Source organism: Kwoniella mangroviensis (assembly GCF_000507465.2).
Source record: "Kwoniella mangroviensis CBS 8507 chromosome 1 map unlocalized Ctg01, whole genome shotgun sequence".
Lineage (NCBI taxonomy): Eukaryota > Fungi > Basidiomycota > Tremellomycetes > Tremellales > Cryptococcaceae > Kwoniella > Kwoniella mangrovensis.
Genome location: NW_027062533.1, coordinates 892,218 through 906,237, shown reverse-complemented (window position 1 = coordinate 906,237; position 14,020 = coordinate 892,218). Strand labels below are relative to the sequence as shown.

Below are 14,020 nucleotides of genomic sequence, written 5' to 3'. Positions count from 1 at the left end.
CTTCATCTTTGTCTCTGATTCCACGTCAAGATTATACGAGACGAGTATAGTGGAGTAGTAGGTGAGGATACCACTCCAACATAGGATAGTATATACATATTCCAAGCACTTGAACACAGCACCAGCTCCTCAGAGAATCCGATCGAAAACATCTATCCCACCTGCTCTCACCCCTCATCCCCTCTTCTCGTTTATCATACCTATCCCAATCTCTTCCCATCTTATCATCCACCAACATGGCTCAAATCATACCGCCTATCGTGAGTGACAACACAACTATACATAGCAGTGACAAGTCACAACACACAAAGACAAAGCTGACATAACCCAACCCCACATCTTTAACAGACCTCACTACCAATCGATTCCAGTGCGGCACCCTCAGTGGAAGATATCCAAGATCGTCTACCATCAATATGTGTAGATTATCTATCTCACGACTGGTCGGAGGAGGATGTATGGGCATCGTGGAGGAACATGACGAGACATAAACATGAGATTGCTAATGGTGTGAGATTGGAAAATGCAAGTTGGAGAACATGGCAGAAACAGAGAAACAAGTTGAAGACGATCAGTCCAGAGACGCTCAATTGGTGAGTGTCGCTTCGTCGTTCTGCCATCTTGCGTTCACGGGAAAGGAGTATCAATACTGTGATGGAAAAAGTACGGAGGAGTGGAGTTTTCATCAGACAATAATACACTGTAGTGTTGGAGCAGATCGTCGTCGTTGAGGATAATCTGGCTAACAGCTCTTCTTCCCTTTCTCCTCCGACCTTCCCCCTCCCCCGTCCCCCTCCCCCGTCCCCGCTGAACTCATGCTATCTTTCACCGCCCCAACCTACCCACCACAGGCTGAAAGACTCCGACGTCACATGGCTGTATGGTCCTCTACACACCGCCAACGTCGAGCCCGTTCGACCCCTCAAAGTCGCTACTACCGACGAACGTCTAGGTATCGATCGACCCAATCCCAACCCGCCCGTCACCACCAAACCCATTCTCAAGCATCGAACATTATCCGAAATGCTTACTGGTCCACGACCATCTTCCCCTATTCTCGAGGCTACCTCCCGGGATGAGATCAACTCAGATAGCGATCTCGATCGACCCATGTTGCTACAAAGTAAATCCGATACCAACGTGATGAGAGCGCGTACTCAACCAGTCACCAGAGAGAGATCTCCTCCAAGGGATTTCAATCTGGATGTTGGAACTGCAACCGCACTTGCTAACAATCAAGATGCCAATAACAAAGGGGCTACGATCAGCTCTCCAGGTTCAGCTACAGACGGACAGAACACCGCTGGTGGTAAGAAACATATCAGTTTCAATACCTTTGTCGAACAGGTCATCGCATTGGACGAACCGCGTGAACAGCAAAATAACAACCTGGATAGTTCGGATGATGAGATGTTGGAAATGAAACCTTCCTCGTTAAGCTCTAGTAGCAGATCATCAAGACCTTCGTTATCAAGGAACTCTTCCTCCGGATCGAATTCAGATCATCTGACAATCGCCAAGATCGCTCCTACCGTGTTGAAGACATTGAACCTACCTGGAAGTTCAGGTGCGATGATATACGCTCCACCACCTGAATACCAATCGCCCTCGCTCAGTCACCATAGTCAACAATCTTTCGACTTCCCTTCACCTCAAGTCGACAGGGGGACAGGTAAATGGGCGGACCACGATGAAGACGAAGATGATTATGGTTCCGCGGGGTTCGATTATTTCGGTGGACCCAATCTCGCCGGCGAAGATGATCGCAAATCATCTGCTCAGCCTATACCCATTCACGTTGGAGCATCACCCAACAAACAGGCTCAAGCGGTACCACCTACTGTCAACCAACCTCCGCCTCAACCTAAATGGAGACAACAGCAGCAACAGCAGCAACAACAATCGCAGTCACCTTCGGTCTCAGTCGAGCCTTCCTCTGTATCTTCCAACAGTTCATCATCGTCTTCCTTGAACGCGATGTCCCCTCAACCCGGAAGAAGTATATTGAAGATCCGATCACCTCAAACCCAAACCGATGCCATTCCCGAACCCTCTTCACCCCCTATGGCATACTTCAACTATACTCCCTCAGCTGCAACCGGTATCGGAGGTATGAGAAGTTCATCCGGAGCAGGAGGACCATACGACTACTCCACACCGAATATTGGTCCCACCGGATCTCCTCAGACCTCGCCTACTGCGCCAGTCAACGTAGGGGAAGAACAACGTGGTAGGGGGCGGACACCCTCGAGGGATAGAGGGTTAAATGATCGATCGACTTCTAGGGGAACTTCGACCAGCTCGACTGGATCTTTCGGCTCAGCCTCGTCAGCCAGATCACCCACTGAATCGTATACCAGTGGATCTCAACAGGTGTTACCTAGGAAATCGGGTATATCAGCTAGTTCACCACAGTTGGACAAAGTACAAGAAGGTGTATCTTGGGAACCACCCTCTGCCTCTGGATCAAACGATGAGGACAAGTCGAAGGATCACGCGAATTATGTACCTGATCGGTCCGATACACCTACACCGCATTCATCGCCCCAAGTGAGTAATCTTCGCCTTGAGATGATTTACAAAATAGAAAGAGAGATTCGGTCTGACTGACATTTTTAGCTTTAGATTTCCTTACGACCTTTAAAAGATACCTCCCCAGCTTCTTTACCTCATTCCAACTCTACCTCTTCATCTTCTTCGAAACCTACTATCTCAACTGCCGCCAACATGAACACAAGCGATCTACCCAAAGCTGATCCACCTACTATCGTCTCTCCTACTTCTACTTCCAAGACTTCATTTTCTCACGATCAACCCTCGTCTTCATCAACCAATGCCGCACAAGCTAGTACAAACGCTGGGAAGAAGGCTACGATAGCTCACGTGGGGACCAACGCCCAGCCCACGCTAAGCCATCAACCTCTTTCTGGACCCGCTGGGGTAGGAGCGGGTGTGGGCAACGACGACGATGACGGAGCGAGTATAATGGGCCGAGCGGCTAATATAGCTTCTACGGCTAAGGATCTGCTTGGTGCATTATGGTACGGGAACGAAGGTGGGGTGAATACTAGGCAGCAGCATGGTGGTAGTGGTGTTGGTGGCGGGGCTGGCGGGGCTGGCGGGGCTGGCGGTGGACGTGCGGGGGGTCATAGAAGAGGTGCATCGTTAGGATAATTTGGGGATAGTTTTTCTCTCTCATATGATTTACATAGTACGAATTTCAAGCCAAGTATCAACCATACACTGTTTTTGTCTCTCTTCCTCATCGCTCTTCCTCTTTCTTGATCTGATATTTATAGGAAAAAACACACAGTTGACGGCATGGAATTCCTCTTTTCTTCTTTTCTCAGATCTGGATCTTCTAGAAAAAGGTGTATGCATGTATTCTTTCTCTTTTCCATCTCCTGCTAGATTTCCTCACTTTGATCGAGTAAAAGCACCTCGACCTTACATGACACCAGTATGACTGACTACTGTCTGGTCAATGGCCGATGTCCTGAGGTGGTGGTATGTTCGGGTCAATGTGGATCAAGACAGGGATTACTCGTAAGATAGTGATTAGTAAAGACAGAGGCTTTGGCTGGTGGAGGTGGTCCATCCTTCCTTTCCCATTTCGGATTCGCTCGATGCTTATAAAAGACTATCTATCAGGTTCTCACGATCCATCCCATGGCCTCCTCTACCCCGCTGATTTTAATTTCACAGTCATAGAAGTCATAGAATAACAGGCCTCACCAATATCACCGTGTCTCAACTATGACAAACCCCCGAACAATCCTTATAGGAGGAGCAACAGGATGACAAGGATCAGCTCTCATCAACGCTCTCCTGTCCACTCCCGATATTCAATCGAAATATGTCATCCTCGCTCTCACTCGAGATGCCACTTCGCCAAAAGCTCAAAGTCTCTTATCGAGATCACCTAAAATCATCAAAGTCATTCAAGGTGATCTCAACGAACCGCAAGGGATATTCCAACGTGCCAATGAATTCAGTCCGGATGGCAAAGTATGGGGGGTATTCTCGATGCAAGACAAAGATCCTAAGATATATCCTGATTATCTAGATTCACCAGAGGTCAAACAATCTTTTGGACTGATAGATGAAAGTATCAAAAATGGTGTAGAATATTTCGTATATACCTCAGGAGATAGAGGAGGGAACGAACATTCTTGGGAAAACCAAACTACTGTCCCTCACTTCCGAACAAAATATCATATCGAACGATATCTCCTTGATCAAATCAAGGAGGATGGTAGTACGATGAAATGGACTATATTTAGACCAGTAATGTTCTACGAGAATCTACAACCTACCTTCGACATCAAAATCTTTATGACTGCTTATAGAGATATTTTAAAAGATAAGAAATGTCAATGGATATCAACTATTGATATTGGTATATTCATCTCGAAAGCTTTCCTCAACCCTGAAGAATATAATGGAAAAGCGATATCCCTAGCAGCAGATGAATTCACATTCGAGGAGTTGAATGAGAAATTCAGAAAGGTCACAGGGAAAGGTGTACCGGTTACATTTGGACTTTTGGGAAAGACGCTTGGATTGGCTGCGAGGGATTATCAGTTGATGTTGGAGTGGTTTAGAGATGATGGATATAATGTAGATTTGGAGCAATGTAGGAGGATACATCCTCAGATGATGAGCGTGGAGGAGTGGTTGAGGGAGAAGAGCGTTTATCCTAAGAAGGTATAGATGAGTATGGGTTAATATCGATGAGAAATTTGGTTGTCTGGTAATTTATTGTTTGATATCCTTTTTATATGTTGGATGTCGAAATCGTTTGAAGTCAGTTTGGCAAGATATTTTATATGTGAGATGATAATGAGTTTGTAGTTTGTCGATACATATGGTACAAGTAGCTTGATTGAACAGTTTTGATGATACTCTACCGGTCCTTCTCTATCTTGTGGATGAATGTTTGTTTACCCTTCGAGCTATCAGTTACAATATACTACGGCAGAAGTTCAAGCACAGAGACGAGCACAGCTCTCTTTCGCTGTACCCGTATGATATATGCATCCGACGATCGTTGACATACTGTGTATCCCAATCAAAATGTTGGGTCGAGTGTTACTTCTGATAAATGATACCGGAGAAACCGCGGTGCTTCCAGGAGATGATCAACAATCGGTAAAGATCTGCTTAGCTTATCAGAAATCAATTTTCCCGACAACAGCTAGCTTTGTAAAGCATTTCCGCTGGATGAAATAATGCTTGTGACGATTGTGACGTTACATGACAAAGCGCCCGAAGGCCTCATCACTGCATAAGGTGGAAGCTCCGAACGACGGCTTATCAAGATCAGTTTCTCCGTGGTTTTTTCTTGGTTGTTCTGCTGATTAAATTGATCATGGATCGGTCAGCAGAAGGCAAGATGAATCGATGTAAGTGTCAAAGAGGTCTGAAAAAGGTATAAATACCTCGACAATCTGGAACTTCATATTCGAAATCTCATACCATCAATCTATTTGTCAAAGTACTGGATTACAACAAGCGCATCTCTTTCTTCGAAACCACTCTGACTTATCCGATATAACAACCACTCCATCATTGCTACATCTCGCTCGACCTTACTACCCTATCCACACAGCCCAGCATGTCCCAATCCATCCTCGTCACAGGAGCCACAGGTAAACAAGGGGGTGCCTTGATCAAAAACCTCATTTCTCAAACCCAACCAAATCGATACACCATCCTCGCTGTTACTCGAAACATCAACTCAACAAGTGCTCAACGTCTTTTATCGTCTTCGCCATCCATCAAACTCGTCCAGGGTGATCTGGACTCACCTTCCGACCTGTTCAAGTCCGCTCTGAAGGTTTCGCCAAATGATAAGATCTGGGGTGTTTTCTCTGTTCAAACCGTTTCCTTGAGGGAGCACGATATAGCCACTTCGACGGAGGTCAAACAAGGTACGGGTCTTGTCGACGAAGCTCTCAAGCATGACGTGGAGCATTTCGTTTATAGTTCAGTAGATAGAGGGGGAGAAGAGAAGTCATGGAACAACCCTACGCCTGTGCCCCACTTCAAAACGAAACACCTCATCGAGCAACACCTCAAGAGTTCCACCGAGGGGACTAAGATGGGGTGGACGATCCTTCGACCAGTCATATTCATGGAAAATCTCGTTCCGGGCTTTGGCGCCAAGGTATTCCTCACTGCTTTGAGGGATACGATGGGTAGTAAAACAATGGGTTGGATATCAACTTACGATATTGGATTCTTTGCTGCTCAAGCATTCATCCATCCTGAGAAGTATAATGGAAAGGCATTGAGTCTCGCAAGTGATGAATTCAACTGGGAAGAGATGAACGAGAAGTGGAAGGCAACAACTGGAAAAAGGGTACCGACCACGTTCAGTTTCCTAGGATCAGCGTTGAAAGTGGGAGTGAAAGAGATGGGAGTGATGTTGGATTGGTTTAAGGATGAAGGGTACAAAGCAGATGTGGAAGACTTGAAGAAATTTAATCCGAACATGTTGGAATTGAAAACTTGGTTGAAAACTAAGAGCGACTTCGTGAAGAGATAGGGTTGGTGGCTTTGTGCTTGCTTTAGTATGGCAGATCTCCGTAGACGTATTCTTCTCTTTCGCCTTGCTTTCCACTTTTTAACTTCTTGTGTAGATCTATAATAATATCCTTCGTATGAAACATCTGGAGCGGAGAGTATAGCCACTTGAATTGTGTATATAAACATCGCTCATTCAGTCAGTGCCATGTAGCAACTCATGTCTATCAGGAACAAGCTAAGCTTATTAAAAATCCAACAATCAACAACAAACATCCTTTCCGGTAACCGCGTTTGTCACTGAACACAGATCCACAGAAAACATCCACTATTGTTTGGTATATTTAATCACTCCTTATATTCACGATTTATGTCCTCAGCCTAGACTGAGAGTTAGACTGAACTAAGCACAATATGACTAGCACGCCTTACATACCACGGAACGTATGGCGTAAAGTACGAGATCTGATGCTATGCGTGTCAGTAGGGTTGATAGCGTTGGAATTGGGTGGTTGGGATATACGCACAAAGTGGGTTTTACCTCCTTTCCCAATCTCCAGTCCAATTCATCTGTCTAGAGATAGAATAACAAGATACATAATGATGAAGGAAGGGTGCGATTGACATGCTCCGTTTTCAGCGTCGGGATTAAATCCACTATGAACCCCTATAATCTCCCAGGGTTCTTACAATATTCCAAATGGAATCCACACGAAAACCGCTGGATCCCATTCTCATCCACTCCTCCTCCTCTACTCATAGCATCGTTGATACGTTCATCCTGGGCTGTGAAACCGCCTTCTGGCGAGTCGGATCTCAAAGACCCGAAAGGATGGTGGGAGAAGGATGTAGCTCCGGATGGGAATCAATGGGAAGATGTAAGTTGGGCAAAGGGGAAGACGGTGTTGCTTCTGGGGGATAGTGTGAGCAGGTTCCATGTGAAGTATCTGTGTGAGGTGAGCAACAAGTGTTCTTCCCATCTTGAAGGGTTGACTCCGAACAATATGATAGCGAAAACAGCTCTTATGACATTTTCCTAATGACCTAGTGACAAAGCTAATTGTAAATTCAATTGGTAGATGGCAGGCGAACCACTCCATGAGATGCCATGGGGTCACCCCTTCTCTCCACCTAAAATGGAAGGTGAAGAAGCCAAACCTGAGGAAGAGAGACTACCAGAGACATTGGAAGAGATCGAACGAGCCAAGTCAAACTCACAAACCGAAAAGAACCTGCGTCGGCGAGATTTCGATGCAGAAGAACTAAGGGATATCCAACCTGAACCTGTTGCTGAACAGTCAAATAACGGTACGGTGTATAGTTATGGGAAAAGGGATGGATCCAGACATGTAGGAAATGAAGGTGGATATATGGGACATTATTGTCATATACCTGGTATCGATCTGATGGTCATTCAGGTTTTTAATTATGGTTTGGATGAAAAGAACTTCTGGACATTGAGGGTGAGTCCTACCTCATCAACCACAGTATCTGTAATTATAGGAACGCTCAACCTATTACTCCCAAATGGACAAAATGATCACACTCGCTGTGTAATCCAGCTTATCTGACTAGACTTGAATTTGTACTTCACTTAGAACGATTACATTCCCCCGTATACCATAGAATCCCGTCTTACCCTCCTCGCCCGGCCGTACATCCGAGCAGCAGGCAGATCGTCGACTGCTCCCGAGTTGACCTATGTAGGTTCGGCATTGTGGGATACGACGAGGTGGATGAGGGAGGATGCGGCTGATGGGAAGGATATATCTGAGGGATTGACCAGGTGAGTGAAGGGTCATTTGCCAATACCATTTAATGTTCATTGTGGGATGGGAAAATATGCAGTTCTGTATATCAATGATCAATGCTGACTTTTTTTTTTGGTGAACCCAATAGAGAACGACTTAATTGGTATAGAATCAGGATACGTCAAGTACTGATGCATGCCAGACAGGTCTTCCCAGAGACTAGATTGAAATGGGCTACTCATCATTATCGTGGGTGTCCTTTCGTTCTCCACTCATATCATTGTCTGGATCTCATCATCATATTGTCTTACTCGAAACCCTCGTACTAATCATTGGAAATGCACGTACAGCCCTTCGAGCCATGTCAGGTTGGTTTTTCGAAGGCAACCAATCCCAGAAACCCCAAAGACCTCAACAGAAGCTCAATAGGCTTTCACCCCTGCATGAAGCGGCTGTATCTGCTATAGAGGATCTAGGCGATGCGACCTCGGAGCAGAGGAGCGTACTGAAAAATGTAGAGCTGGGATTGTGGGGTAGGAAAATGATCGGTATGGAAGACCATCAAAAAGATGAGTGAGTAAAAAATATCAATTCCGATTCAGACTTGGTGATACAGAAATGTGAATTGAGAGATCGCTGATCTCAACAATTTTTTCCACTCCACTTCTCTCAGCTTACATCAAAACCTGTTACCTGGTGGATATTTATGGGCAGATATGATATTATACGATCTACGAGAGGCGGTAACTAAAAAATGGTGGCAGTAGTAGGTGGAGTCACAGAAATGTTCTTGATTTCGGGTTTTCTTGTTTTCGTAGATGGGATCATATTATGCGACATGGATATTATGATGACAAGCGCGAGTATGCATACTGTACACTTCTTCTGATAATCGCAGCCCCGTACCACATATAATCCCAGACAAACAGTTTTAGACCTCACCTTTGCCTTGCCTTCCCGTTACTTTTCTACACTTTCTCATTCAAACCTTTCTCTCCTCTCTTGGAATCTTTCTTTAGGATCTCATTCAATCTAGTCCGTTGTGTGCAGTTACCTTAAGAACCATAGGTATGAGAGGATAATCAGCCTTTGTCATTCATTATTTAATTACCATTTGAAGACCACAATACCTCTCATACGGAATACGGTAAAGTCAAATCAACTTACCAAAACTGAAACTCTTGGCGAGCTCATCCAATTCCTCCTTACTTTTCCCTCTAAACAACTCGGCGTACTCTTTGACCATTTCCTCACTCAACAGGATATTCCTGACCAATCTGGACAAATGGCCTGCAACGTTCCATGAATCGTTGACACCCCCCGAAGCGGGATATCGAGATTTGATGGTGGGTGCGTTGGTGGCTAACCATTCTACGACAGGCTTGAATAGATCCTTGACTTGAGAGTCATCCGCACCCCATTTGTTGGCTGCGAGGTGCTATAGATATAGAACAATTCAGCTCAGTCAAATTTGGAGAGAGAAATCCTCTAAATCGGTTTGTCAACTGCACACTTACCTTTTGTTTTTGCAGGAATTCCCATATGAGCTTGACATATGGTGTATCTTCACCGGCATAGACCATCCCTTGGAAACCGACATCTAAGCACAAGATAACAATAAATGGAGTCAGCCAAAGACCCAATTGACTTCATTGTCCAATCATCACATGTGATGGACAAACACAGAACCGTTCTATTGCCAACTCACCCTTGTATAGCCAGATGGACCAGCTCGCTCTCGCCTTATCGTATATATCAAGCTGTAAATTCAATACGTCGAATCTACTATCATTGATCTTGTCCCAGTTGGGAAAACCATCATGGGCATTTTGGTAGACCGGGCCAAATTCACCGACTATACGTTTCGCTTATCAATAAGAGCTCGAGATTTAGAAGATGAGTAGCTTTGTCGACATACCCCACACCGGACCCTACAAAGCATATTCACAATACATCAGTCAGTCAACATTCCGCCCAACATACTGTAAATCAAAGTGTAGTCACCTTGTGTTTCCTCATATACTCAGTCTTACGCTCGTAAGCATCTTTATGAAGTTTGATCTGTTCTTTTGTGCCCTATGAATCATCGAGAGAAGCGTATTAGAGCTATGTCTTGGCGCTTGTGGAACTGGGACTTACCGTGTAGAGTTCAGGCGCACTTGGGAAGCCATAGCTGTCAAGCAAGTAATCTAGGGTCAATTCAACTCTCTCAGTCTACGTTGGCAAATCACTAACTTGGAGTAATCATGACAAGTGTATACCGAGTTGGGCAAAGGTTTACCAAAATGACTGAAATCAGCTGCGAAAGTGCTAAAGAAGAGCCAGACCACAGATCAACTTTGGTCGCCATTTGTGTCGGGCTGCACTGATATGGATATAGACTCACTTTCCACTATATCATCCGAGATGATTAAATAGAAGCATCAGCCCACTGTCAGAGCCATTTTTATAGCGATGGAGAGAAGTAAGGACTCGCTCTAAGAATAGGATATGATCCTCATCAATCTTCCTAATAGCCTTCTCGACCCTTTCGTAAAAATCGATCAACCGAGTATGTTTCTCATCGGTAGGTTCGTTGAGGGGGTTATAGCCCGCTACCCATGTATTATGTTTGTAATGCTGTATTCGTTGGAGATTTGCATAGGATGAGCGGTAGTCCGTTATGCGATATACCTGAGGTAAATGAAGTCAACATACCCTGGCGAGATGTTCCCAGATAATGATAGTTCGATCTTGGAAATCTTTGTGGTCGTAGACTAAGCACCTGACAGTCAGACTTCTCATAGAAACATACCAGAGAGCATCGAAGATAGGGGCTAAGTTTTTACTAGCGAACAAGGAAACTCACATGCCGCTTTGTGAGTCGGATTGTCAGAATGCCAATCGAAGTTCTGCCCTATTATCGTTGAGCGATATAAGCAAGCGAAAAGACTACCGTGCATGTCATTCATGTGCTGGCTTACCTCCTGGTGCAGAATGAAGATCGATGATAGTGTATATACCGTACTTTGCGCACTGAGTAAGATAAAATCGTAAGCTGCCTTGGTGCATGTTGCCCCAAGTGAGATGGGAAAAGCACAACCTACAACATCGATTACCCTGTCAAGATGCTTAAGTCCTTCTTTCTTGAATACTCGGGGATTCATATCATCTTCAAAGTGGTGGTAATTAATCTGGACTTGATGACATCAACGGATGTCTTTCTGCAGGTTCAACTCAAAGATGTACTCACAGGTACCCTAATACAGTTTAGTCCAAGAGACGCAAAAAACTTTGCATCTTCTTCGCCGAAGAAGTATTCGAGGAACTGGGATGATCAAGAGTATAACTTCAGATTGAGCATCTACTTCTCTTGGGATGGGGATATAGAAGCAACACTTACCTTGTCAAAGAAATACTCATACTTCTCCCCTCCCAACACATCTTTCAGAGCAGCTCGTACTTGATGTTCATGTCCCGTATAACCAGTGATGAAATTCTCCATGTTCACTGTTTTTACATGCGTGAGTGATACATCCTCACTGATAGTCTCTTATATATCCTATGAAAGGTTCAAAGACGATTGTGTTGGAAGAGGGTCGGACACTCACTCCATCCTCCTATAGCTGTGCCCTTCAAGATCACCTCCTCCCCCCTAAGGGTGATCTTAGTGCCTTCGACTTTGAGGAAATCGCTCTTCATAGTCGCGGGTGGTGAAGAGGGTTTGGAAGTGAAATTACCCATGACGAAGACTGATCTCTACTGACGTTTATGCAGTGTGACAGGTGTCATGCATGCATACATATCCTGTCTTATATCTGTTTGCACCATATGGGTTCATTCTATGATGAGATGGGCATTCACGAGTGGGTGGAGGGAACCACACAAAACATCGGGGCCGATTCTACCGAAGCCTGTGCGATTGCCACGTCACTGTTGACAGGCTGGAACGGTGTCATCGTTATCATATCATGGATGACTCACTCACTTCACTCACCCGAGACTGACTGACTCTGAAACACGTTATCGTCAACTACAAGATAATCTTACACGCAACACATCCCCATTCATCCCTTCAACCTTCATCTTCGATTGCATTCCTATTCCATACACCTGGTACATATCGTGCATATATCGATCAGATACCTTGAGCATCGCAGTCGAACGAGATGGCCACGAAGGTAGCACAGAAGAGGGTATGTCGTTGAACATCCTCAGTCACATCTCATATCTCCTGTCTCATTTCTCTGTTCCTCTTCCTCGTCCGTGCATAAAGGAGAGTCGGCGTACTGACTTCCCCTTTCCCTACAGCTCCAGAAGGTCAGCTTACTCGGGCTTCAAATGGCTACATAGCTGATACATGTCAATAGGAGTATCTCGCCATGCAGAAGTCCCCACCACCGTTCATCTGGGCCTGTCCTGAGGAGAAGAATATACTTGATTGTGAGTTCGAAGGTTGACCTGACTCAATCAGCTTGTCAGCTACATTTCAGGCGATACTGACTGATACATCTGATACGGTATAGGGCACTTCATCATTGTAAGCTTTGCGATGGTCTGGTTTCGAATTCAGCTTATCTGTATGTCATGTTGATCATTGCAGCGAGGACCACCTGATACACCGTACGAAGGAGGAGAGTATCATGGGTTGATTTGGTTCCCTAGCGATTATCGTGAGTACCGTTCACCAGACAGCTAAGTACATCTGCTAGATGCAAGATCGAAGGAAGTATAGCTGTTGTGAAACTCCTGCTGATCGGACCTCCCTTTTAGCGTTCAAACCTCCCGACGTCAAGATGTTCACCCCTTCTGGAAGATTCGAGACGGGTCACAAGATCTGTATGAGTATGACTTCTTAGTAAGTTGCAGTCAATACACCTACTCAGACGCCATCAGCTCATAATTCTATACTACTCAGTCATCCAAGCACGTATGTCACCTTATCTCCTTATCGGTCAGCCAATACATGCCGGGAAAGCCAAGCTGATTCACAAATATTCATATAGGTGGAACGCAGCGTGGTCAGTAGCTACTATATTGACTGGTCTATTGAGTTTCATGCTTTCGGATGAGTAAGTGGTGTCATATCCCTAATCAGCTCGTATTTATGCAGTGTCGATTGTCAAGTCAGCTGACAATTCTTACGTAGGATCACTGCTGGAGCTGTCAAGACAAGTGAATCAGATAAGAAGATATTGGCCAAGCAGAGTCATGCGTTCAATGTCGCCAACAAGAAGTTCAGAGTGAGTTTAAAAAAATATTATTGTTTATATCGCTCGCTAGTAGCTCACGGTTCCATCAACGACTTAGGAGATCTTTCCGGATGTGAGTTGGACTTACTCTCCGAAACATAAAAATTTGATATTGATTGTTTCTCTTTCATGTTCAGTATGCCAAAGCAGAGATGAAAGATCTACCCGATATGGGCAAAGGTAACCCTCCATCTGCCTCCGTAAGTTGTTCCGTTCTTTAGATCTTTGAAGACTGACCAAGCTTACATAAATCGACGTTGAGACATCCAAAGTCGAGACATCCAAAGTCGTAACCCCGAATATCAGCACCCCACCCTCCACCTCCACGACATCTACATCGACAGAAACCTCATCTTTCAGTACTCCTGCTCCAGACGCCATTACAAACACGATAGAAGGGAAAGATGTCAAATCGATCATCAATCGTCCACCGCAGCCGCAACCACACGGGGCGCAGAATTGGATGATAATACCCAGTTGGAGGTGGGTGGTAGCCGTGGTTCTGTTGGC

General features: G+C 45.0%; 6 protein-coding genes across 6 annotated transcripts; 5 read left to right on the top strand and 1 right to left on the bottom strand.

The window, feature by feature from the left end:
- Positions 1 to 236: 236 nt before the first annotated feature.
- I203_100334 (uncharacterized protein) lies at positions 237 to 3,174 on the top strand (the record flags this gene model as incomplete). Its single annotated transcript, XM_065516619.1, has 4 exons — positions 237 to 260; positions 349 to 593; positions 852 to 2,550; positions 2,626 to 3,174. 4 exons carry the CDS (start codon positions 237 to 239, stop codon positions 3,172 to 3,174), a joined length of 2,517 nt encoding a protein of 838 aa, XP_065373437.1.
- Positions 3,175 to 4,026: 852 nt separating this feature from the next.
- Positions 4,027 to 4,713, top strand: I203_100333 (uncharacterized protein; the record flags this gene model as incomplete). The annotated part of the gene is made up of 1 exon (XM_065516618.1): positions 4,027 to 4,713. The coding sequence occupies one exon, from the start codon at positions 4,027 to 4,029 to the stop codon at positions 4,711 to 4,713; it is 687 nt and encodes a 228-aa protein (XP_065373436.1).
- Positions 4,714 to 5,617: 904 nt separating this feature from the next.
- I203_100332 (uncharacterized protein) lies at positions 5,618 to 6,550 on the top strand (the record flags this gene model as incomplete). The annotated part of the gene is made up of 1 exon (XM_019149066.1): positions 5,618 to 6,550. The coding sequence occupies one exon, from the start codon at positions 5,618 to 5,620 to the stop codon at positions 6,548 to 6,550; it is 933 nt and encodes a 310-aa protein (XP_019001593.1).
- A 392-nt stretch (positions 6,551 to 6,942) lies between these two features.
- Positions 6,943 to 9,046, top strand: I203_100331 (uncharacterized protein; the record flags this gene model as incomplete). Its single annotated transcript, XM_019149067.2, has 7 exons — positions 6,943 to 7,058; positions 7,169 to 7,484; positions 7,608 to 7,991; positions 8,127 to 8,314; positions 8,428 to 8,528; positions 8,630 to 8,852; positions 8,953 to 9,046. The coding sequence occupies 7 exons, from the start codon at positions 6,943 to 6,945 to the stop codon at positions 9,044 to 9,046; spliced, it is 1,422 nt and encodes a 473-aa protein (XP_019001594.2).
- A 201-nt stretch (positions 9,047 to 9,247) lies between these two features.
- Positions 9,248 to 12,002, bottom strand: I203_100330 (uncharacterized protein; the record flags this gene model as incomplete). The annotated part of the gene is made up of 16 exons (XM_065516617.1): positions 9,248 to 9,333; positions 9,447 to 9,717; positions 9,797 to 9,879; positions 9,988 to 10,134; positions 10,198 to 10,210; positions 10,284 to 10,355; positions 10,419 to 10,452; positions 10,515 to 10,589; positions 10,756 to 10,898; positions 10,977 to 11,035; positions 11,128 to 11,175; positions 11,243 to 11,294; positions 11,366 to 11,452; positions 11,512 to 11,586; positions 11,662 to 11,768; positions 11,870 to 12,002. The coding sequence occupies 16 exons, from the start codon at positions 12,000 to 12,002 to the stop codon at positions 9,248 to 9,250; spliced, it is 1,485 nt and encodes a 494-aa protein (XP_065373435.1).
- Positions 12,003 to 12,427: 425 nt separating this feature from the next.
- On the top strand, positions 12,428 to 13,731 carry I203_100329 (uncharacterized protein; the record flags this gene model as incomplete). The annotated part of the gene is made up of 2 exons (XM_065516616.1): positions 12,428 to 12,454; positions 13,648 to 13,731. 2 exons carry the CDS (start codon positions 12,428 to 12,430, stop codon positions 13,729 to 13,731), a joined length of 111 nt encoding a protein of 36 aa, XP_065373434.1.
- Between the last annotated feature and the right edge of the window lie 289 nt (positions 13,732 to 14,020).